Here is a 23,502-nt window from a genome sequence, read left to right on the forward strand (position 1 = left end):
ATGTCTCCATGAGGAAAGATCTGGATTTCCCTGCAGGCCACTAGCCTAACCTAATTAGAGTAATTTAGGATATAAGAGACATCCATGCCACGGATATTTGTTTTGTCTTTCTCCTCCAAACATCTGAGAAGAAGTTCTTTGACCGCTATTCTCAGGTAGTGACTCAGAAGCCCTGTAGGCCTGCTTATATGTTGCAGAAACAGTTCATTTCTTTCTCATTAACAGTTGTGTAATGCTGGTGCTTGATCTGCACAGTGAGTTTGAACTACAATCTCTACATGTAGAATAAAAGAATACAAATAGTAAAAGACTGCCAAATCATATTCCATGTAGGAAAAAAAAATGTAAATACACACTGAAGAAGTTATCATTTCCCCTCACATCTTGGAGAAGAATGAGTCATGGGACAAACCAGCTAACGCTTGCAAAGACTACTGGTAGCATCCTTCTTTTCTATGCTCTCCTGAGACACCTGCCTCCAGATGCTCTTTAAAGACTCAGCCAATTTTCTGTGCATACACTGCCAGAAACTAATTCCCTTAACAACATGTCCTCATAAAATAAATGATTCCTTACCATTTTCTTCAAGACCTTTTACAACACCTGCCTCTACAACTCCCATCTGAACTCTTCCATGAGGATACCTGTACCAGTGAAATCTCAGTTCCTGTACACGCTTCTCCTCCCATGCACATTTCATACAAGAAATTGCACCCTTTCCTCTAACTCCCTGGTGATACCCAAGCCTTCTGAGCGCCTTTTTCAAAGACCAACCAACCTCCCCTTCTCCTTCTATTCATATTGGCTGGCAAGGAACAAAAATCCCTCTTGGTTTCCTCACATAAGATGAATTCTACCCCTGTTAAGAGTCTGAACCTCCACTTGAACAGAAATAATGAATGTATTCCAACAGAATTTATCCGAGTCAAAGAACAGAAGACTATTTATTTTGCTTTAAACTTTCACATCTGATAAAAATAAGCAAGCAGAATGATATTTAATTTAACAYAGTCTCCATCTTTTAAGACTCTAAATATAGGCAAGTAGATCCTAATATGACATTTCATAAATAGTTGTAGTTCCAAGTGTATAAAAAGGTCTGTAGTTTCTTAACAACCTCATTTAAGCAAGGACTTGATTAATCGTATGTTCAACTTAAAATATGAGTAGTCTCTATGAAATCCATGAAATAAAGTCATGAGACAAAAATGGTCTTGTCACTAAGGAGATGCATGCAATTTAATTTTTGTTTTAAAAAYAAATTTTGCCTAAGAATGTACATTCTTATACAAAAACTGTTTCATTACATCTATGACTACCATATGAGGCAGGAATGTGGAGTTATGAAATTACTATTCTTTATCTGTGACAAACTTGCTCAATATTGTCTTAATGTTCTGGACATTGAGAGGTGATTTTGAAACAGTCTGTTGGTCTGAAGAAATGTCATTGGCCACAAACAAAATCCTAGACTCGCTGAAGTCAGTGGGAGTTTTGCCTTGGTTTCCAGGCTAAGGATGCTATATTTACACTGGTTTTGAAATATTCTTCTGCCTCAAGAGTTCTAGGTTTTGGAAAAGGAAGATACTTTAAATGCAATGACAATGTTTAGCCAATGTTTATAGTTTGCTCTTTTGAACAACAGAAACATTGTTTTAAAAGGTTCTATTTATATTTAAAAATAATAGGATTTTTTAGTCTACCATATGAGAATTTTCAGTATTTTCTCCTGCAGCCAACCTGTAGACCAGTAGGCAAGGTTTCCAGGTCTGTTAAAAATAAAAAGCAAAAACAGTCCATATTTTTGTCTACCTCCTAAAATATTCAAACATGCAAGAAGATAAGCAGGGTATTCAGGTAATACCTGCATAATGTGGCACTCAATACTAATGTTGCAAGAGTAGGCCACAACTAAGTAGTTAGCCGATAGCAGCCTGCAGCCTTCTCACAAGCTCCTCATATTAGAAAGGGATACTGGAGTTATTCTATAGATTTTTAATTGAAATTTGTCATTTTTTTTTCCCAAAATTAAGTCATGAGAAACTCTGTGTGTGTCATTAACAAGCAAAGGAAAATGGGTCAATAATTTAGAAAGTAGGGATCTCTGAAAGATCTTTCATTTACTGTAATTGGAAGAAGTGGCAGACATGGCTGCCACTTATTGAGACAGCCTTCTCTGCAGTAAGCAGCGACATCATTTTTTTTAGCCTAAGCTCTCTGGGTGTCTCAGCCTTTTCTTCTTTTGTCTGGTTTACAGACTAAAGATATTGAATGAATGGGTGGATACTGTAATAAACAGAAAAATGAGAAGTTTAATCTCCAATTTACAGTATTTTTTTCCTCTTAGAAATTCAACCCATTATTTCTAGATTTATAATAGTAAAGAATAGCTTCAAAAACATATAGTAGGATGTACGGTGAAAGCACTTTTCCAGTAATAGTTACTTGTTAGAAAGAGACAACACCACCTTGAAGCAAATATTTTTACTAGTGATCTTACCATCTCTATACGGACGCATTTCTTTTATTTTCTTTAGTGCAACGAGCTTTTCCTGAATGAAAAAGATAGTTTTATTATCACCCATTATTTTCACCCCCTTCAATTTCTATCACAAACTTAAAATATGTTCAAGTAAAAACTATACTATTATTATGACTGAAGATCACAAATATCTGATTGATGCTGGAATGCAGTTTGGGATCAGTCTTTTTTGGATACTAATATTTAGCCAAATTAACTTCTTGATATTCAGTGAGGTAAAAAGAATTTAATGATGAAATTACTGCTTGCTGATCTTGTATTTTCTAAGAACAAAACAAAACAAAATAAAAACCAAATTATATAGAAATCTGGCCTTCTTTATTTGTGCATAGTCACAGCCACAAGGATCTCAACAGATCTGGCTCATGACGTGGAACTACTCTGAATATAACACTAGCAAAGTCAAGATCAACAGCACAGAATGTAGTAACATTAAATTAAAGCTAATATCTCTGTTCTGCACAAAGCCCATGGAACATGGGGCTGGCAAATCCTACATTTACATAGGTAAACTTATTTTATCATCTCCTTTTCGAGTAATGGAACAGTTGCCTGATCATTTCCACATATAAATACTACCTCACACTGATAAATACGAGGTTTTACATAAGTAAACATGTGTGTGCAATTTGTAGATGACTAATATTTGAAGTAAGGGTCTCAGTATCCAAAGTTATATTATGATATACTGTACCCATAGGTGGCAGGGTAGGCATATTATTAGATACAAGAGAGCATCACCTGTATTAGATCATGAGTTAAGAGTCCCAGAATTTCTTGAGTTGTTTCATTAACTTCTAAGTCTGTCATGACTTCCCAACTACCATTCTGGAACCTTACTGGCATAGAAAAGATAATCCCTTCAGGAATGCAAAACTGACCTGAAGAAGAGAGAAAAATTACCCCAAACACATGATTTCTGATTAAAACCCACATCCTTACCAGTGTCAAGATTAAGTCTTACAGAAATCTCCAACTGTGTAAAACCTTAGCATAAACAGAGACTGCCTTTCTCAATGTACAATTCAAAGACTAAAGGGCCTCCCTTTTACTGTGACTTTGGATTTTAGTTTGATGCACATGTAACAATTTTATATCTTAAAAAGGGGAAATCTTAAAACTCTTATTTCATGCAAGGGCTAAATGGCTGTTGTGAAACGTTCCATTTATCAGTTCACATAACTACACAAGAACAACATGCTTTTATAGCTTAGGTACTAAGAATTATAAACAGTCCTTGTGCAAAACACATACTCCAAGAAAAGCATTTAAACTAAAAGACAATTTGCAAAAAGACAACATTAATCTAAAAGATGCCTGTAAGAAGTGAATACCAAATCATAAGCTCTCGATAGCGCAGTTGCTTAGAGTTGGAAGCTCTTATGCTGAAACAAACTCTCAGTCTCTCATTGTATCACTTGATTTTCAATTTATGATTAAATTAAAAAGCTTGATAAAAAATAAAAAGCATTACAGCTACTGAGGAAGGCTATATGGTAAAGAGATGTCTTCAGAGAACATGTCAAGTAAAAATAGATTTACCTTCAGTAAGTATTCCCACAGAAACAATCTCCCCAGGAGGAGAGCCATGATACCAGTATCTGAGTACAGTAGCTACTGCATGAGCAGGTGACATTCCTACACAGTGATACTCCCGGGAACTCAATGAACTCTGCGCAGATAGAAATTCTGAACATATCTGGCTGTTACCATCAAAAAAGGAAAAAGAAAAAAAAACATAAAGATAACTGCAGGAAGAGTAGTTTTCTAGAGGAAGTAAGAACTAAAACCAAGGGAAGATAATAGTTAAAACTTATTAGAACTTGGGTGCTTAAGGCAAGGTACTTAAAGGGAAAAAAAACATATGGTCCAGCTAAAAGTCACTCAAGAGGTAATGACAAGCATCCTTACCTATGAAAGTCAGGTTGCTTAGTCAAGTCATAACTTTTATTATTGTTATTTATAAGTATTATTGTCTAATGTAAGGACTCAGCCACAGACCAGAATCTCATTATGCTAGCCACAGTAGAAATATAGAACAAATTAAGTGTTTGTGGCCCGAAAACCTGCCTATCAAAATGTCCTCTTTCAGTAGCTCAGTAAAAGCTGGAAGGTTCAGCCCAGAGCAGGAGCTCCACATACAGCCAGACCTGAGTGCATGTCACATCTATTGCCTCCTCACTACAACTATCCTTTCTCTGCTATTTCCCTTTTGGCAAGAAACTATCTAGCTGCCAAGCGTCCTTTTTTACAGGYGTTAGCAGCTCCTTTGTTTTGGGAAATTGACAGCATTAGCCCCTTCAGGCCATATTTTCAATGTGGTTCAGGTACTTTTAAGAAGCAGATATACGTTTAGTGTTATTTCAAAGATGTCTTATGTGTATGAGGAAACTAAGTCACTAGCTGGCCTTTCACCACTTTTTATGGGCTGCTCTTGATACGATAGAAAAGAAACACACCTAACATGTAGGAAAACACAACTATAACCAAAGTTGGCAGGGGAGTTAGAACTATGTATAGCACTAGCAACTACTCAACTTCTTTTGGGGACTGAGTACTTCAGCTTGAGTATTTCTTTTACATACAGTAAAAGATCTGTCAGTAAAGACAGATCTTGAAAACAAAATCTTTCTCTCTGTTTGTTAAAGGGTTCAGAGATAGAGAGATTAATATAAGTTGGTTAGTTTTACTTTGAAAAACAATTCTGTACCGTACCCATCATAAATCACATTGCACAAAGGACGTGAAAAACCAGGTGGACCCCAAATAGCACTGTCATATCCACAAACTTTTGCATGTGAGAAATCAATGTAGCTCCAGCCAGTAACATTGCCCCAAATAATCACATCTTTAACTCCTGTAAGAGAGGAAAATACACAGATTAATGAAGGGAAAGACAAATGCTTTCACACTACAGGTTGGAGTAGATGATCTCCAGAAGACCCTTTGAACATGAATTATTCTCTGATTCAATGTCCTGCTTTGATCACAGAGATCATTTCATCCGAAAACTGCAGCTAACCTCTGTTTCCATAACACTACATGAAACCTCATTATAAGCTGAAAAAGAAACTTTAACTTATAAGATGTTATTGTATATATTAGAGAAAACCTAGTAAATATTTAGCTGTTTGAAAACAAAACAAATCATACTGCAAACATATGGCAACGTTCTTTTTAAAGCCCTGCTCATGCAAATATAGACTGCCTAATAGTGATCTGCAGAAAACTATTAAAAAAAGAAAAAACACAAAAAACTAACTGCTTTGGTGCAAAATGAATTTCTCAAATAATCTGCTGACGTGCTATTCAGCCTATTAACTAAAAAGTTATTTTTCTATTTTATTAGGCCCCAAAATATCTAGACYTGTTATTGATGATCAGTTCCTATCCCTGCAACACAGAGAGAATGGTGACACAAAACAGGGTGTTGGAGAACTGTGTGAATATAACGAAGCTACAGCCCTTGGCCTTCCTGAGAAAGCAAGCTAATTAACTCAGGAATAACACTGCAACACAGTTCTACTATACTCTCAATTTATTATTTGCACAGCAGTATGCTGTCATGTCTCTATACTGGTTTATTCACAGCTAGCTTGGGTGTCTCCGACGTAACAATATTTGCACAGGGCAAATGCAACCTTGAAGTCCTAGTTCCTGATTCACAATGCAGCTTAGTCCTGCTTAGTGCACTTCCAGCATGATATGCATGCCAGAATTGTAGGGCCGCGTGCAACAGTCAGCGAGATAACTGACATTCATGGGATCATGCACAGATCCACACAGCTGCAGGCACAGAGAATGGCAGCACCTGCTAGTGGCACCCCTGGTGTTCCATACAGCCATGAAATTCAGGGAGTGTGCTGCTGTGTTTGCATTTTTGCACGCACACCAACTATGTTCTGCTATGAAAAACACGCTCTAGAAGACCTCTATCCACTGAAGTCCCCAAATGCTACTAGACGCCACAAATATTCACCTGCTGCATTTATATTCAGTTTCCTGGCCAGCGTGGCTTTAGCTGCACTTTCCCAGAATGTTGCAAGGGCAATGATATTTTCAGGTTTAATGGATGGGCCATATGTCATAATCATCATTGCCTTAAGGTTTACGAAGGTTTTTCCTGCTGAAATGACTCTGACCCCACTCTTGGCATTCTTCTCAATGAGGTGAGCATACACTCGACAGACCTCGCTCACTTCTCTGATGCAGTCCTCAAGGAGTGGGACTTCAGGTTTGAAGAGGATATCATCAAGAACAATGATAACATCAGCTTGAAGAAAAGCCTCTTCTATTTCAGTGTGCTTTGAAATACTACGGAGGAGCGGGAATGCCATGTCTTCAGCTTCCATCACAATACCGCAAAGAACTTCTGTAAACTGGTCGGTGTCAAGTAAATGGATACTGATTTCTGTGGTCATCCCAAACACTTCTCCATTTGCCAATAGAGGGATCAGATGATAGCAGGTTGGAGCTGATGCACTGATGAGAGAAAGATACAGAAAAAATACAGTTAATCAACAAACACTGCCTGATCAGAARCATTACACAAATTAAAGAAGAACTTGTTTTTGTAGTTGATTAATGTTTAAACAGTACACTAGTTTGGTTCATTTCTTGCTCTTTCTTCCAATTTTAAGTTTAAAAATTAAAAGTGGGGTCTTCTTTCATTTAATGTTTTTTCCATCCTATACATTTCAGGGGATACTGTCAGTTAAAACTTAGTATCTTTAAAGAACCATAAATTTTTTTTAGGTGTTTAAGTATTAATGGCAAATACTAACAGAAATGCAGAAACTTCTGAAGACAGAACTGCAAAGTAGTGTTTACTTATTTAAGTATTTCCAAAAACATTCTGTATTACAAAATTCTTAGATTATTTCATAAATACTTGCTACCCCCAAATTTGCCTCTTTGCATCCTTCACTTAATTTGATGCAAAATACAATGAAAGTAGAAATACTTTCTGGATTATATCCTGAGTGCTTATGGAGGGGTACAGAACATTATTCAATTCAGCAAATTACAGGGGTTCATGTATAACCTGTCAGTTATTAGCTCTGTTAGACGTGATGAGAAGAAATGCATTTTTTTGAAGCTGAGTGAAATTTTGTATAGACATTCTCTTTACTCTCACCTGGTGATCCATATCTGCAAAGGGTTGATAAGACTTTTAATCTCTTCCTCTTCTTTTTCAATTTCAATGTGAGCTTGTAGGTTCTCCTCAGCAATGTCTAACATCTCCTCACTCAGCATTGTTGAGGTGATGCCATAATAGTGCTAAGAGCAAAAAGGGTGATCTCTAATCAAATGACAGCTCAAACACAAAAACATAACACTAGAAAGGTCACTTTCATCTTACACTTGAAGGAGGAATAAAGAACAAGAATGTTATTAAAAAAAAAAAAAGTAAAATATGGGTTTACAGTATTAAAAGCAGCTCTTTACCTGAGCATATTCCAGAAAATCATTAATGCCTCCCAGAAGCAGGCCCTTCCCTCCACGATCCAACAGTTCTCTCCAAATGATTGGAGAGCATTTGTGTTCCCATCCATTCCTTTCACAGATGTCATGAAGCCATTCCTATTGTAAACACCCGAAAAAGGTTTTAACACTTTTTCCACATTTGATAACACTTAAATACTACAGCTATGAACATTTTTATTATATTATTTCCTCTCAGTACATAATTACAAGATGTTTCACAGCTTACCAACATACCAGTGTTTTCAAAATGGAAGAATGACACAAACCAAGTCATGGTGATACCTCAACAGAAGAGCAAAAGGTTTTACTATCTTCTTCTTGGTTTTACTTCCCTAATTTTTCTCAGTTGTCTTAGTGGTACTGAAGAAAGGAATACTTTGAAGCAATGAGTAACATGATGATTTCTATTTAGCTGCAGAAGGTAAGTAGGCTGCAGAAGTAATTGCTATTCACTTAGCATTAGAGCTCTTCAAGTTACTTGGCTGAGGTGTCAAGCAAGGTGTTAGGTGTAAAAAGCACGACAGTACTATCTATCTCATGAAGTAATACTGGATTTTTTTCCCAGTTCTTTACAGGGACTACCGTGTAGATATGGCAATATGTAAAATGGCCTTCAAGTAGAACGAGCAATTTGGTATACAGCAAAGTGCTCAAAGACCCATCCACACAGTAAGTGAAAATGTGAGATTTAATTTTATACTTCCATTGTAATTCAAAGCCAGAAATTCTCTTGACAATTAATGACTATGAAGGCATACACATTCACAATTTTCCAAAATTTCAGCAAGCAGAAGATCAAGCAGCCACTTATACATAATAAGAAAAAAATAAACTTCTTCAACTTTTTAACCAACAAAACACAGCTTCAGCCTGGCCCTCATTTTGTGTCCGTGTTCTGCAGTAAGACTCATGAGAATGCCAGTCTCTCACAACATTCAACCTTTCTTCAAGCTGTCTCTCATAGCCAAAGCTCCAGCACTTCTACCCACACAGCAAAATGCAAATACAGGAAAAGAAGAGACATAAGAAGCACATTCCTTACTTTGTGAAGCACTGGGATATCTGCTAATGACTTGACTAACAATCCCTTACCTCCCATTTGTCAGGGTGCTTAGTGATCTTGTGAACCCTGAAGTCCGGCAAATTAGCCTGGAGATAGTCAGCCAGGAGTTCTGCTTTGGCATAGTACGGGCAATTTGCCCTACCTGTGAAYACATCAAGAACATGGGCAAACGGAAGATTTTGTGACATTGACTGATAATGGCTTAATAGACCAAGAGTTTTTGAATTGTTCCAATTAAAAAAAAAAAAATTGTTCCAATCCAAAATCCAAATTTTTGAACTGTTCCAATTCAAAGAGAGTCTTATGTAACCAGTATCCCCTGAGTTCCCAGAAAGTGGCAGGACAAGCATATTAGCCAGCCGAAAAAGATAACTTCGTAGGCGATGCAGCCCATTCAGAAAAAGTACTTCAGCCGACGCTTAAGGGGCTGAGGAAGCCACCCCGGAGAGAAAATGGCAGGGAGAGTGAGAAAGGGGGACAATGCTGACTCAGAAACGGCTGAGGCAGCGCGGCACACAGACACACCTCTAAAGAGAGTAAAAATACTAATAACGCCAAAGCTACAAAGCCTGCAAAGACGAGAGGCTGCAACGAGCGCAGGCGAGCTGCCGCTGCCGCCGCCGGCAGCCGCGTAGCCGCTCCGGTCCCAACGGCCGCGGGGGCCCCGGCGGTCCCTCACCTGCCAGCACCACCCTGGCCATGCCCGCGGCACCCTCCAACGGTCGCGGCGTTGCCCGGCAACGCGCCGCGCGCCACGGCGGTTTGTCCCTCGGCCCGCGCCGTCCCTCTCGCGAGGCCCGCCGAGAGCGCGTGGCCAGGGCGGGGGTGTCATGGCGGCGGTGCGGCGCCGCCGCGTGCGAGGTAACGGCCGCGGAGCGGGGGGCAGCGGCGGCGGCGGCGGCGGCGGCTCCGGCCGTCAGGAGCCGGTGCGCACCCATTGGGAGGGCTGTATCCCCTGTAAGTCCCCTCCACCGCGTCGCTCTGAGAGGGTCCGTAGTCCAGCGGGAGCGGCCACTTCATGTGTTTTCCACATCTCTTCTTTTTTTTTCTGTAAAAGAAATGTGTAGATTTGGCACTTCACTTTAGGCATAGAAAGTCTGCTAACTAATCTCTGCTTCTCAATTGGCTTTACAGATAAATGAGCTTACGCTGTTTCTCCAGGGCTGTTTCCACTGGTAGAATTTCATCGGATATGTTGTTCCAAGCTGGTATTTGAAACCCGTTAATGAGATATTAGCAAAAATGAATAATAAAATAAGTTATTTATTAAAGACAGTGAGATGCATGCATAGGTGCAATTCTCTGCTGGCACCCAGCTCTTCAACTACAGTGAGAGCACACACTTTAGGGACTGGCAGATACAAGGATCCCGTGGAAAATGCGAACTTCAGGAAAAATTTTTTAAATATTTTTCGTTGTCTACATGAACCCTTTCTTCGATCTCTATCTCAAAAGACAGATGTTTTTAGCACAGGTGCTAAAATACAAATGGAGAAGAGCACAGAGGCTTGGGTGAGTGAGCAGGCTTCCCAGAGCTCCTTGAAACTTCAAAAGTTGGAGGATGATTCTGGGAACGTGGAGGCGAAGCAAGGAGCAGATCACACCGAACAGTTCTTTCACAGCCTCCAGAAGTGCACCTGTCCATGCGATGTGCTGGACTTGGCTTCAGAGTCTGCCATTTCCACCAAGCATTTCACCAATTGTTTAACTACAGTATGGCGACTCCTCAAAAACCTGTCTGAAGACCAGCAGCGTTACGAGAAGCGGCTGATCTTTGAGCACCCAGCGTTTGTTCAGCTTTGCCGGCGGCTGCTGCAGGACTCCAGGCGGATGACGCGGGGGGACTTGGTGTTCAGCCTGCATGCTGTGGTGAACGTAGGCATTCCTCAGAACACTCTCCTAGTCCAGACCTTGCTGAGGGTATGCCAAGTAAGTATCAAAATCCTTCTTTTCCTAAAGACTGGCCTGGAACCTCATGGCTAATTCTGGCACGCTATACAACATTAGTGAGAGTTTGCTTATGTCCCTGGTTTAGTCTGGCATTCCAGGAAAACAGGGCTTACTCACTTGATGAGTGCGTCTAGTTTCCTTCATTTTTGAAACCACTGACTGATTTCAGAAAGACTTAACAGAAGGTAGAAGTCTCAAAGAACATTACCCTTTTCAAATCAATTAAATTTGACTGGTGTGAGGTCTTGTAGGTCAAAAAAGAACTAAAGTTGATCAATTGACTTTTGGGAGGAAAGATAGTGTTGCAGGTAGAGATTAAAAGTGGTCAGTTTTTCTTTTTTGAAGTTTTTACTGGCCTGAAGTAATCTAACATTGTGAAAACTCTCCAATAGGAGAAGCTCAATCAACTCGATAACCGATGTGTCTCAGTTTTGGCMAGTACTTTAGCAGGATTGGATAAAGACAAGAATGTGAGCGCTCTTCAAGCTGGATTACGGTGAGAAAAATACATCTTTCACTTGTTCTTTATATTTAAATGTTGTTTGATTTTATGTCTCTTAGAAATCGTGGAGGGAGAGTCTATGCATAAAAGATACTGCAGTTTTAGGACTCAGATGATTACCATGAGATAACAGCTGTACAAGACTGATTTTTGGCATTGTTTTTGCAGTCTCAAGCAGAAAGGCTTCTGATGGCATAAGATGCTAGACTGCTCTGCAGGAGACACGTATTCTGACTGCAGCTCCACCACTGTGTATTTTTTGTGATGTTGGTCAAGTCACTTTACCTATCTACACCTCTGTTTTTTTCATGTGTAAAAAGGAGGTAGTGAGGCTAACTTTGTGAAGCATTCTGAGTTCTCCTGATGAAGAATGTTGTTTAACAGCCAGGGACTATTTCTGTTGAACTGAGTAAGGAAAAATTAAGAGGAAAACAAATTTTAACTATATCTGTGCACCCAGCAAGGCCTTCTATCTACTGCTTTAGCAGAATAACTTCTTTGGCTGTAATGTTTTGGGTTTTTTTAGGCAGATGAGAGTTATGTGGGTAGCCAATCTGCCCACCCCCATGAGATTGTTTTTACTGAAGCTCTCGCAAAACATGCCATGGCTTTGTACTTTTGGTCCTGTGCCAGGCTCAGCTTTGAGAAGGTGGCTATGTTAGCCACAAAAAGCAGGTTCTCCTAGAAGCTCAGGTACACAGTTCTTGTAGGTTGGGGCAAAGCAGGTGATCCACCTACAGCTCTTTCTCTGTATTGATGTCCAGAGCTCCTGCCCATTTGCAGGAAGCAGCACCTGCAGTGATGAATTTCAGAGCAGTTCACTGTCTTAGAAAGTGACAAAAGTAACACTTCATATTTTTGTTGCTGTGGAGGTATTTTTAAGGGTGATTCAGGGATAACAATTACAGTCTTTCCTGCTGAGCCAGAAAAGGAGCTGCTGGGAAAGAAGGACTCCTTGATCTGGTGCTTATGGTGCCTCTGTGTTGTGATACCCCCTTCTGCTCCTGCAGCCCACAGCACTACTTGTTGGGTTTTTTTCCTCATCTGCTTCAGGTTGTTATCGAGGTCCATCCCTGAGTTTTCTGGCTGTTTCAGAACTTGTCTCCATGTAGATGATTTGGTGATAAAAATCTGCAATTTTTTCTGCAGAAATATGTTAATTCCATGAGGCTTGCAGCATTTAATATCTGCGCATCACATGGTGCAGTCTGGGCAGGTGCCTCTGCTATTCAGAATGTAAGAGGGACAACACTCCTGTATCAGGATGGCATTAAGAAGTCATATATTTATATCATTATAATTATTCCCTTCTGAGTAAACATCTGTGCTGCAGCTACATCATGAACTGTGCCAGCCTTGCAAAAAAGAGGGGGTGGAAAGGAGCAGGATAAATTACAGCTTTATTTTGGGGTGTATCGGTGAGGGAGAATCGGGGTACATATCTGTGTCTGCTGAAATAAGAGAACCTCTATTAAACAGGTATTCACTCTAACTGAAGGCCTTGTGTTTTTCTTTAACAGATTACTAGTAGAGCAGCGAATCCCAGATATCAGAGACATCTTTATACTGCAAAACCTGATGAGATGCCTGGGAAAAGATGCTCCAGTCTTCTTGAAAAAGAAACTAGAGGTAAATTTCATAATTTTTGTTGGTAAATTTCGTTTCATCACTATTACTTCCAAAAAACCTGTGCTCTTGCATTATTTATAAACTGTGCATGGTTCTTTCCAGACAAAGAGAAAATATAATATAAAGGTTAACTGGATTTGCTGTATGAATCATACTCCAGCTATATCTGCAAGAGAGAATTAAATTTGGAGGCTGGGAACGTCAAACCGTGAAGGGGCAGAAAGCAATGGAATTGTGTACAAAAGGAATTGAAACAACAAAATAGTAATGCTCTCACCTCTTGTTTGGGTTGGCCACGTTATATTCTGTGGAAGCACTTTCAGGCTGTGTTCCCTGCTTCCCTTGTCTGACCTGTGGTTGGAAGACCAGAACACTGTTCTGTCATGGGGCCATGTCCCATGACGCTATGAGGTTAGAGAGAGCTGGGAGTGAGATGCCAGAAGAACTCACCTAGCTCGTGGCTTTATCCTTGTCTTTATCTAAGAGACACAGGGGTTCCTCCAGGAAACACAGTGGTTGGGAGCAGGCTGTGGTTATATGGCAGACCATGTCAGGTTTTGTCCCCTGATTAAAGACACTTTTTGCAAGCTTCTTTCAAACTCTGCCTGCCAGTGTTTTCATCACACAGCTGAAGGGCTCTAAGGTCAGGGTTAATAGCATTCACAAGGAAGTGAAGGAACATAGCACTGATAGGAAACTGGGCTTCTCATGCAAGAATAGAGCAATGGAGGGTGAAGGGTTTGATTTACTTCCGATTTAAGTAAATCAAAAAATCTTGGACAAGGTACCACTTTTTAGAACAAGATGGTGAGAATCTGGCACAAGATGTAGTGGAGTGTGGAAAGCAACCTTTCCACTTGTTAACTGAAGGGAGCTTTTATAATACCTTGTGAGACTACAGAACGCTATTTTTTTTAATACTGTCTAGTGCATTTGCTATTGTAGACATTTTATATTTGTTGTTTAGTATGCATGCTATAAGAATATTTTATTTTAAAAGCCAGTAAAGCTAAATCTCATAGTCTCATTTTTGTTGTCATTTATATCTATCCAACTGCTGCTTCTATAAGTGAAGTCTATTGTGCAGCATCAGAGCTGACCTCCTGTTCTCTTGTTCCTCAGTCCCCATTTGTAGCTGTGTCTATGTATTAAAGATATGCCACTGAATGTGCTATTGGATCACTCTGAAGGCTTACAGCTTTCACACACATCCAAAACAGTAATTGCAGTAGTATTAAATGTCTGCTGTGCCAACTGTATTTCTGCTACCCTTTTAATACCGTAGTTGGTAGAAGATACGTATTCACAGTATTTGGAAATAAGCTTTTATAAAGACTTTTTTCTTTTAAAAAATCCATATAAAGGCAAATTGCTTGACAGCTCTAGAAAACTATCAGCTCTAATTGTGTATTAAGTAATTGAAAAAAGTTACTTTATGCTTTTGCTGCTTGTTACTACTTTTTCTTTCATATGAATCTCAGCAGCCTAAGGAATTTGGGAAAGTTTTGGTGTAAATTCCTTTACCATAAAGCAATGATAATACAGCTGAAGAATGAAGGATTTAATAAACTCTAATTCACTTTAGATGGCTGTTTTGAAAGAGATAGACCATCTGACTTTCCCGAATGCTCACCGTGTGTTTTTGGCTCTTGTTGCAATGAATTATTGTTCCGTTCCAATCCTGAATGCCTGCAGTGAAAAGATTCTGGGTAAGAAAAAATAGGTTTATTAAATTTCCCCCTCCTTATACCAAAATCTTCCTAATTATTGTCCCATCTCCCTTTTCTGATTTCCTTTAAAACTCAGGAAACATCTTTGTTTTACAGGATATTTTAGTAATGTGGAGCCATTTGACAAGGGGGAACAAAGAAAATTACTGATGTATAATGAAAGCAAATAGTTCTTGTGGTCTCTGTCCTTCTTAACATCTTCCTCAATTATATATTTCTCTTTGCATTTTCTCTGTATGCAAAATTTAGCAAAAAGAACTGAATGCGAGCAACAGAAAGTAGATTTCGGATAAGCTTTTAAAACAAATCTGAATTGGAAATGGACACCTTGTAAGACGGATTGATGGTCTAGTGTGTTTAGGTGATAAACAAAAGGGAACATAATGTTTCCCTGATTAACTGAATTTCATTATTGAATGCTGCTTAATAATTGATTTCACACTGCAGCCCAGAAAAAAAATAAATGAAGGCTAATGCTTTCACCTTTTTCCATACGTTTATAATACATCTCCAAAGCATATTTGGTCAGTATGTATTGATTCACGCTTTGAATACATCTGAATGTTTGTGTAAAAATCAGTAAGATAGCAAAACAATGTTCTTAAAAATTAGGAACATGAATGTTTGGACTGCTTGTACATCTTAATTTGTCCTGGTTGTTCATATGTGTTAGGACACAGTGTTTAATTACATATACTGGCTTCTCGCATAGAATTTGTGCCTCACTCAGCACACAGGTTAGATGGCATGCATTGAGTGAGCAGCTACTCAATACTTTTTCTCTGCATTTTGTAGTGTGTGTTCTCAGGATTTATGTACGGCACAYAGTGCAAACTGAGCTCTGAGGGCAGAAAGATTTATTTCATCAGAGGCCGGAGATAGAATAGGGAGAGAAGAGAGGGGCATGATTTGGGGCCCATGGGGCAAAGGAGTTCTCCAGCAAGTTTTTCAGGTCCCGTGCTGTTGTTCAGGCCCTCCGAAAAGTGCTTTGGTTAGCCCCCTCTCCCATATTTGGGGGCCTGACCTTAATTGTAAYAAATGACTACTTCATAAGTACTTACTGAGTTTGTTTTTGCAGCAGCCAGGAAATGACCCAGTGGCGACATTCATATACTAGTTATGCAGAAGAGAGAGATTCAGGTTCAAGTGTCCATTAATTTCGGATTCCTTTGGCCCGTTTTCTTTAACGATACCTAGCATTAAAAATACCTTTATTTGATGCACACCTCCCATTTGCTTCAATTGCAGCTTCAGCACCCAGCACTTCARCAAATTAGGTAACAGTGTTTCATGCTGAGCCTGGAAAATTAGTGAGCACAACTCAGAGGAGTTAAACTCAGTTATTTTCCTGCTATCCCTTTGAGTCATCTGACAGAGGAAAAGATAAAATCTTGTTTTGATGGGTGCTGTTCCTACTACTTTAATGATACTCTTGTCTCTTTTTGCAGTCACTGTCTCTTATGACATGTGTGCCACTCATGGCAGCAAACAAAGCAGGATGTTCAAGAGAGAGCATTGTTCTTAGGTACTTAATCTTTTTCTTCTCAGGAGTAGGTCCGTCTTCTGTGCTGAATGAAGCAGCACTCCTGTGCAGAAATCTGTTGTGATCTTGTACTCAGGCTGTGTCATAACGCTAATGTGCCAGCAGGTTAAGTTAAGGTTCCACATTTTCCAGTTTGGCATACACTAATGTTTCTGTGCTTGACAGCCTTTGTGGTTTTTTAAACATAGATTCGTGCATATAGACTCATGGTTTCTTGCAGTTTTGTAAATAAAACCTGAAATATATAAATTTCCTGATGTGCCAACATCTGATTAATCAGCAGCTTTAGATCCACTTCTTGGTTACTCCCTCAGCTGACATGGCAAAAGTGCTCTGATGGGCAGCCCAGAGGCTCCACCACTGCTACTAGGGCTAGCCTGGGGGCTTCTGTGCTGAGAGCAGGGGAGTGGTGAGAATCAGGAATGCTGGAACAGGAGATGTTCTAGGTAACACACTCTTCTGCTTGCTTCTTCTGTTGATTTGTCCCCTCTAGCCCTGGTCCTGGCTCAGTTTGGTTTCTTCACCGCTCAGCTCCTTCACTCTAACCAGGTTAAGACTTTCCTTCCTCCTGTTTGGTTCAATTTTAGGTCAGTTTAGCTAGTCTTATTCTGCTGTTCCTTACCTGCTTAATTTTTTTTCCTCCTCCTTCCCTTTGCCTCACTATCCCCACTGTGTCTCCAATATACAGCTCCCATTGCTTTGTATCATCTGTCCTTTTTTGCTCTTCTGTTACAGAGAATATCCATGATGCTCCATTTCGGCAGTTRATTCTTATTCTGGAAGCTTGTCACAATCTCCAGTACCGTAATGTAAAATTGTTTTCAGCAGTAGCAAACTATGTGACTTCCACTGTCTGCCTTTGGGACAAAAGACAGGTGAGGTGGAGACCGAATGATTTATACCTGTACCAGTAGAATAGGTAATTTCTGGTGGTTTCCATTTTATCTTTCTTCATGCTATCTTTCATCTTCGAGCAGATTTTTAGAAATAACACTCTGAAGTTGACAGAGTTACATTTCAAAATGCTCTTCTATTTATTGACTTATAGAAATAGGAAATAAAAGGGATGTTACAATTTGAAAGTTTGTTTCCTTTAAAAATGTCCATTATGATCCATTTTATTGACTTTATTTCTTGACTTTAAAAAAGTTTCTTTTGTTTTAGATTATCCTTTTTCTCTCGGCCTTCGAGATGCTTGGCTTTCAGCCTAGTGAACTGATGGATATTTTTGCTGAGAAGGTGACAGAAGACCCTGAATTCCTGAACTTGAAATATCTTTTGATTATTCTCCGAGTTTATTCACGACTCAACTATATTTCCAGAGGCCAAAAGCATCTGTAGGTTTTGGTTTAGAAAGCCTGCTAATCTGTTAAATAATCTTTATAGGGTCATATTTGGAATGGCAACTGATATTTGATTTCACTTTTGAAAAAAGTCACAGTCCTATTTTATTAATCTGTAAAGTAAACTTGCTGTGTCTGTTAGTAATCTTTTCTACATAGGAATTTTTCTCAGTATAATTGCAAATGCAGACCACCTTGGTCCTAGACTGACCAGACTACTAAGTCTGTTAATGTTGGATTACACAGCATGTGATTAATCAAGATGAAGAGGATTTCTAGCTTGTATTTTGGTTTGAAATCCATATTTTCTATAGTTCTTATTTGTGTATTTGTTATTTTTCTTCTTCTTTTGGAAAGGTTTTTTGAGACTCTTCATAGCTGCTTGAATAAGTACCTCCCCCATATTTCCAACACGGAACTGCTGAAAGCAGTGTATTCACTTTGCATTTTAGGATATCTTCCTCATCTTGCACTTGATCAGCTGCTACAAAAGGACAACCTTGATGAACTTCTACAATCAGGTCAGGCCTTACTGTGTCATGTTCTTTTTTTAAAAGGGATAGTCTACCTCCATTCAAAATTTGTTGTTACTGTGTTAAAGTTTACAAATTAAAGAAGGCAAACATGATTAATATTAAATGTGAAGTCCTCAAGAAAAAGCTAACTTTGGCGATCTAAGTGATACAGTATATTCTCTGATTCTGTGCTGGTCATCAAGCTTGTTGTCTTGGGCCACGAGGTGGCCACATTTTAAATAGTAGGTTTGCACATGGAGATGAGTAAATGTGAGATTTGAAGTAATATTTGAAATGGGTGAGAGCCAGGGGTTTCGTCTTCAACGTGCAGGCATTTTTTAAGTGTTCTGACATGTTCGGGCATTTTTAAAAAACGCAGGAAGTCTAAACTTTGTAAATGAACTTTAATACTTGTAAGTCATGGATAGAAGTTTCTTTGACTACTTTGAGTTACAATGAGGAACTCGGAATAGTTTGTAGAGGAATTTGGTTTCTGCATTATAATTACCTACAGTCAACAGCATAGTTTAGCAGAGGAGAAATTCAGTGTAGAGTAAGACCCTGTGTCTTACTGTTGAGCCTGCTTTGACTGAACCTGAAAGCTCTGCTGGCTTAGAGTTTGGGCAGTTTAGCACTCTTAAAGCACAATTTCAAAATTCTGGCCAAACTGTGATATATCTTCTTTGTTTCAAAAATAGCCTTTTATTTGTCTGGATTTTATAAAGAACATTACATTTGCTTTCTCATTCAATGTTCTCCTGAAGTTTTCTGTAATAACTGATAGCATGTACAGAGCTGTGTACAGTAGAGGGGAAAGACTGGATAAATGGACAGGTTTCAGCTATAAACTTTGAAATTTTAATTAGTGAATCAATGGGATGTATTTAAAAATATATTGAAGTTATTCTGTTTTAAAAAAGTGTTTTGATTCTTATATTGAAATTAATTTGCTGTGCAGGAACAGACTGCAAATGATAATAAAATGAAGAATTCTGTGAGATAGTACATTGGATTTAATTTTTTTTTGTATTCTTTTTCAGGTGATCCTTACAAAGAACAGAAGGAAAGGATGCTTCAATGTGTGAAAGCATGTGTGGAACTTGATAGCCCTTCCTTCACAAAGCCTGCATTTGGGCTGGCTGAGGATTTCTCCTCATTAGTATCTCTTAATCTCAGAAAGGCTCACAAGGCCCTTCTAGAACTTCTGGGAGATGAGAACATGTTTCGGCAAAATGTTCAGCTGCCACATAAATACCATATTGGTATGAAGCCAAATTACTGTCATACTCCTTTGAATGTAGATCTATAATTCCTAAAATAATAAGATGGCAACAAATGTGCATAGGGTACGGGTGATTAAAAATGTAAAACTCTGAAGACACTATCTGCAGCAAATGAAGTGCTTGATTGGTGAATCTGTTTTCTAGGATGCTTCTGTTAAAGTATTTAAGCAATTTACTAAAACATTATGACGTGCTTCTTCACAGAACTGCTTTGGACTTTTGAGGAAAGCATCAGAGAATAGATTGTGTAATTGTACATGAATTCAGTATGGCCAACCATTTTAGAGAGTTGCCCTCTTAGTACTAAATCACATCAAAAGCAAAAACCAACAGCCACCTTCTTTTTGTCTCTGACTTGTTTTTCCTCTAACACTCTGGATAAGGTTTGAATTCCCATTTAATTTATAAAATGGGATATGATCTTTTTTGATAGGTGATAATTTCACAACATTTGCTTTTTTTAATATTCTTTTGCCAGCCACCCAGCTTACCAGTATTTTTTAGGATACTTACAGTAACTTTCTTCTTAATAGTTTTAAAATTAGGGATCAGTTTACAGGAAAACCTGAATAGGTATGATAGACTAAGGTCAAGACTTGTTTCTTTAAACTATGATTTCATTCTTATAAACTTTTTATATCTACAGTTTAAAAAAAATTCTTTTTCTAGAGATGCGCAAGCTATAGCTATTTATATTGGTTGCGGGAAAGGAAAAGCCATCAGTAATAGGTAAATTTTTAGAAAATAAGAATTAGAAACACAGCGGTGACAATGTCTACTGACTTTTTCAAATTAGCTGAATAGAATATTAGTTGTAACCTCTCGCACTGTTTAATATTTTATTGTTTTGTTTTCAGATTTTGAAATCAGAATGGATTCAGAGAGAAAGAAAGTGCTCCCAGTAACTGCAACAGATGATCATACTGACACAAGTGTTGAAAGGTGTCTTTTTTTGATTGCGTATTTTCTCTAGCAGGCTAGTTTTATTTGTATGTATTCCATCTAGTTGTTTCTTTGGTTCATTGATTTACAGAAACACAGTAGATAACTGACTTGTTGTTTGTGGTCACAGAAACATAAAAAATTTCCCATGCCAGTTCAGAGCAATAACTCATCTAGCTCACTACCTTCTTCTAACAGAGTCTAGAACTTACGCTTCAGACAAGGAGACAGGAAACCTCATCGTAGGGATAATCTCAACCTCTTGTAATGGATACAGATTTTGAAGTATAATTAAGATCTCTTCCAAAACATTGTTATATTATAATTTTAAAATTCCAAGCATTTTTGTGTGTCCAGTCAACATTCAGTTGTTCTCTTAAGTCTTCAAAATTTGCATCTCAGTGGTAGGTTGTGGCAGTGAATTCTGCTGCTGAAATATGATTTGAATGAAAAGCCTCATCATGTCCACATTTTTGGTGATTAATTTAATCTTGTGCAGAAAAATGGCCTCTCAGTAACTGAAGTGGGACATGTGTCATCCAAGTAAGACTTAACTAGGACTGTATAATGCTTATGTTTGTGTGCTGGATCACACAAGCAGCAATGTATTTTGTATAGTTTGTTTCCTGGAAATCGGAGAGCTAGTGACTTGTGTAACAGAGACTCACTGTCAGGCTACCAAGGCATTAAGCTTTCCTCACCCTTCCAAGTAGGTTTTTATGGCAGGAAATATCAGATTCTGAATGTTAGCAAAGGCTTAAAGTAAATGTGCAAGCTGTCAAAATTATGTACAATTTTGAAAGATCTATTTCATTCTCATTATGGGAGAACTGGAGGTCTAAGGATTTAATTCTGCCACAAGAGTTGTTTGGGTAGATGCTTGTACTTACGTGAAGCTCATAGAAGAAGAGAGATGCTAAATTATTTGGAGAAGGAAAAGAATAAAGTAATTTTTGCATTGTATTTTTGCCCACTAGTAAGACAGATATGTTCTGCAGTATTAAAAAACGTCTCTGAACCATTAAATCTTGAAAATGCTTATTCTGCATTTGTACAATGAAGTTTTCCCTACTCCTCTTGGTTGTAGGTTGGCTTTTCTCTTTGTTCCTCTCTCTGCTTTCTGCCTGGGTACGACACACCCCCAAGGGAAGCTGGCAATGAAGAAGCGGCATCTAAATAAACTGGGCTATCATGTGATTGTGGTAAGAAGAGTCCTGTTATTCTCTCTGTTTAGATCCTGCTAATCAGTGTGGTGACGAGTATGCTTGTGCAGTATAAGAATAGGCCCTGTAGGGAATGGTGAGCTTACTCCAGAGTGGTTGATTACTTGTAGATCATCTCGTCATACAAGGTGGTGGTGGTGGTGTCACAATGGAGTATTCTGTCATAAAGAACAGAGGAACTCCAGAAGACAAGCTACAACTTACCATTATCAGTGATATTTAAAAAAAAGAAACACATAGTTCAGCAAAACAAAATCACAGGTCACTGAATTGCTTTGTACCTAAGACCTATGAGACTGGCTTATTTCCCTCTTTTGTACAGAATAAATGATCTGAATCAGCTTGTTTTCAAGATGCAGCAATTTGCCATGGCCTTCCCATCACTGAATGCTTGGTATATGGGACAGGGCGGTTTGCTAAAGGCAGCAGAACTAATGTACCCTCTCCTTTTCCTTTCCTCCAGGTCATGAACAAGAAGTTTCAGGAAATGACAAATGAAGATGCAGTTGAGTTTTTGAAGGGAAAAATTTATTCAAGAAATGCTTTCCCTTTTTCTGAAGTGAATGCTCAGAATCATAATTAAAATAAACTGACAATTTTGAGTCTTTTGTTTTTTTTTTTCCTGTTTATTTCACATAAGTTTTTAATGGAAAATTTAAGCAGCTTTATGCACAACTGCATACCTCAAAGTATCACAGATTGAGGAAAGTTTGTAAAGTCAACAATGTCTGCTGATAGTGGGGGTTTTCTTTAGTGATGGAAGTAATTACTTGCTTCCTCACATCTATCACTGTTGAAATTGCTTAGTTTTATAGTATCTTCTCTTCCCCCATGCCCCAAGTGAAACTTCTCTTTTCTTGAGCGGGGTCAGGGAACGGAAGTGACCGTTTCAAGTGCTGCTGTAACCTGGCCTACAAATGCACTAGGATTCCCCACACATCCTGCCCCTGTCTCCCCCTGCATTGGTCTCTGTGAAGAATTCTAGACAGAAAAGCAGTAAATAATTTGCATATCCTAACATATATTAAAAATTCCAAAGTTATGTGAAAAGTTTCTGAAGAAATCAAATCTCTTACCCAGTTTTCAGAAATCTGGGACAAGAACGGTTCCTTTAGTTGTAARCTTTTTCTTTTGAATCTTTTCCATTCCTCCTATAATAGATTTTGAGACTCGTAGCTACAAGAATACAGGCCTAGCGTATCTTTATAAACTGACTCTCGGTCTCTGTTTCTGATATTAGTCTCCACAACGAATATTAGAGATGTTGCAGTACCCGAGTTTGTTCACTATGTGTTGTGATGCACCTGCACTAGTCTGTCGTGTAGTGGAAGGTGAAGTAATGGCATTGTGGAACCGATAATGTTGGCTGAGGCCTAAAAGTTCAGACCAGTGTTGAGCCTTTAAGCTGAAGGAGAAGAGAGAGCGGGTATATCTTTTCTGTTCTTGATAATCCGTTTGTTGTACTGGATTTACTGGAGTACTTAGAGCATTGGAATGCTCAGCCTTGCACACATTTGCAAACAAGAGCCTGCTTGTTTCTGTGTTATAATCAGAGCTTCAATCACAATTTTGCGGTACCATAACCACAGCAAAGTCGGCGTGAAGGGAAAAAGCAACTTTTTACAGTGACTGTGTGTTACCTAATGGTGGTGCCCTTGCTTCACTTGACAAGCTACAAGAACTATGTTCTTTGTCTTTCCGAAGTAGCATGGACACATGGATAAGGTATTGCAATGATGAGATAAAAAGA

The 23,502-nt window shown here is 38.7% G+C and overlaps 2 protein-coding genes across 4 annotated transcripts; one reads left to right on the forward strand and one right to left on the reverse strand.

Moving 5' to 3' along the window:
- Positions 1 to 2,441: 2,441 nt before the first annotated feature.
- On the reverse strand, positions 2,442 to 8,119 carry MDH1B (malate dehydrogenase 1B). Its single transcript, XM_026088139.1, has 7 exons — positions 7,991 to 8,119; positions 7,680 to 7,822; positions 6,522 to 7,024; positions 5,258 to 5,399; positions 4,085 to 4,245; positions 3,284 to 3,423; positions 2,442 to 2,552 (listed from the first exon to the last, which is right to left on the reverse strand). The coding sequence occupies exons 2-7, from the start codon at positions 7,796 to 7,798 to the stop codon at positions 2,442 to 2,444; spliced, it is 1,176 nt and encodes a 391-aa protein (XP_025943924.1). The 5' UTR covers positions 7,799 to 7,822; positions 7,991 to 8,119.
- A 1,780-nt stretch (positions 8,120 to 9,899) lies between these two features.
- FASTKD2 (FAST kinase domains 2) lies at positions 9,900 to 22,336 on the forward strand. 3 transcript variants are annotated; one of them, XM_026089285.1, is made up of 12 exons: positions 9,900 to 9,953; positions 10,227 to 11,021; positions 11,435 to 11,538; positions 13,065 to 13,173; positions 14,759 to 14,882; positions 17,182 to 17,321; positions 17,611 to 17,783; positions 18,147 to 18,310; positions 19,345 to 19,566; positions 20,445 to 20,529; positions 21,617 to 21,731; positions 22,216 to 22,336. In XM_026089285.1, exons 2-12 carry the CDS (start codon positions 10,335 to 10,337, stop codon positions 22,333 to 22,335), a joined length of 2,043 nt encoding a protein of 680 aa, XP_025945070.1. In that variant the 5' UTR covers positions 9,900 to 9,953; positions 10,227 to 10,334; the 3' UTR covers position 22,336. The 3 variants fall into 3 exon arrangements, with proteins under 3 accessions (XP_025945070.1, XP_025945078.1, XP_025945082.1); XM_026089293.1 differs by lacking the exon at positions 9,900 to 9,953 and adding an exon at positions 9,964 to 10,049; XM_026089297.1 differs by lacking the exon at positions 9,900 to 9,953 and having other exon boundaries at positions 10,065 to 11,021.
- The last annotated feature ends 1,166 nt before the right edge of the window (positions 22,337 to 23,502 follow it).

The sequence above is a fragment of the Apteryx rowi genome, unplaced genomic scaffold (assembly GCF_003343035.1).
Source record: "Apteryx rowi isolate R43461 unplaced genomic scaffold, aptRow1 scaffold_12, whole genome shotgun sequence".
NCBI classification, from domain to species: Eukaryota; Metazoa; Chordata; class Aves; order Apterygiformes; family Apterygidae; genus Apteryx; species Apteryx rowi.

Bases quoted from the DNA above. Each gene is read 5' to 3' on its own strand.
- MDH1B (XM_026088139.1), bottom strand. From the start codon at position 7,798: ATGCTGAGTGAGGAGATGTTAGACATTGCTGAGGAGAACCTACAAGCT. The intron at 7,025-7,679 runs GTGAGAGTAAAG...TTCTCTCATCAG, and splicing joins TTGCAGATATGGATCACCAG to TGCATCAGCTCCAACCTGCT. The intron at 5,400-6,521 runs GTGAATATTTGT...CCTCTCTTACAG, and splicing joins ACTGAATATAAATGCAGCAG to GAGTTAAAGATGTGATTATT.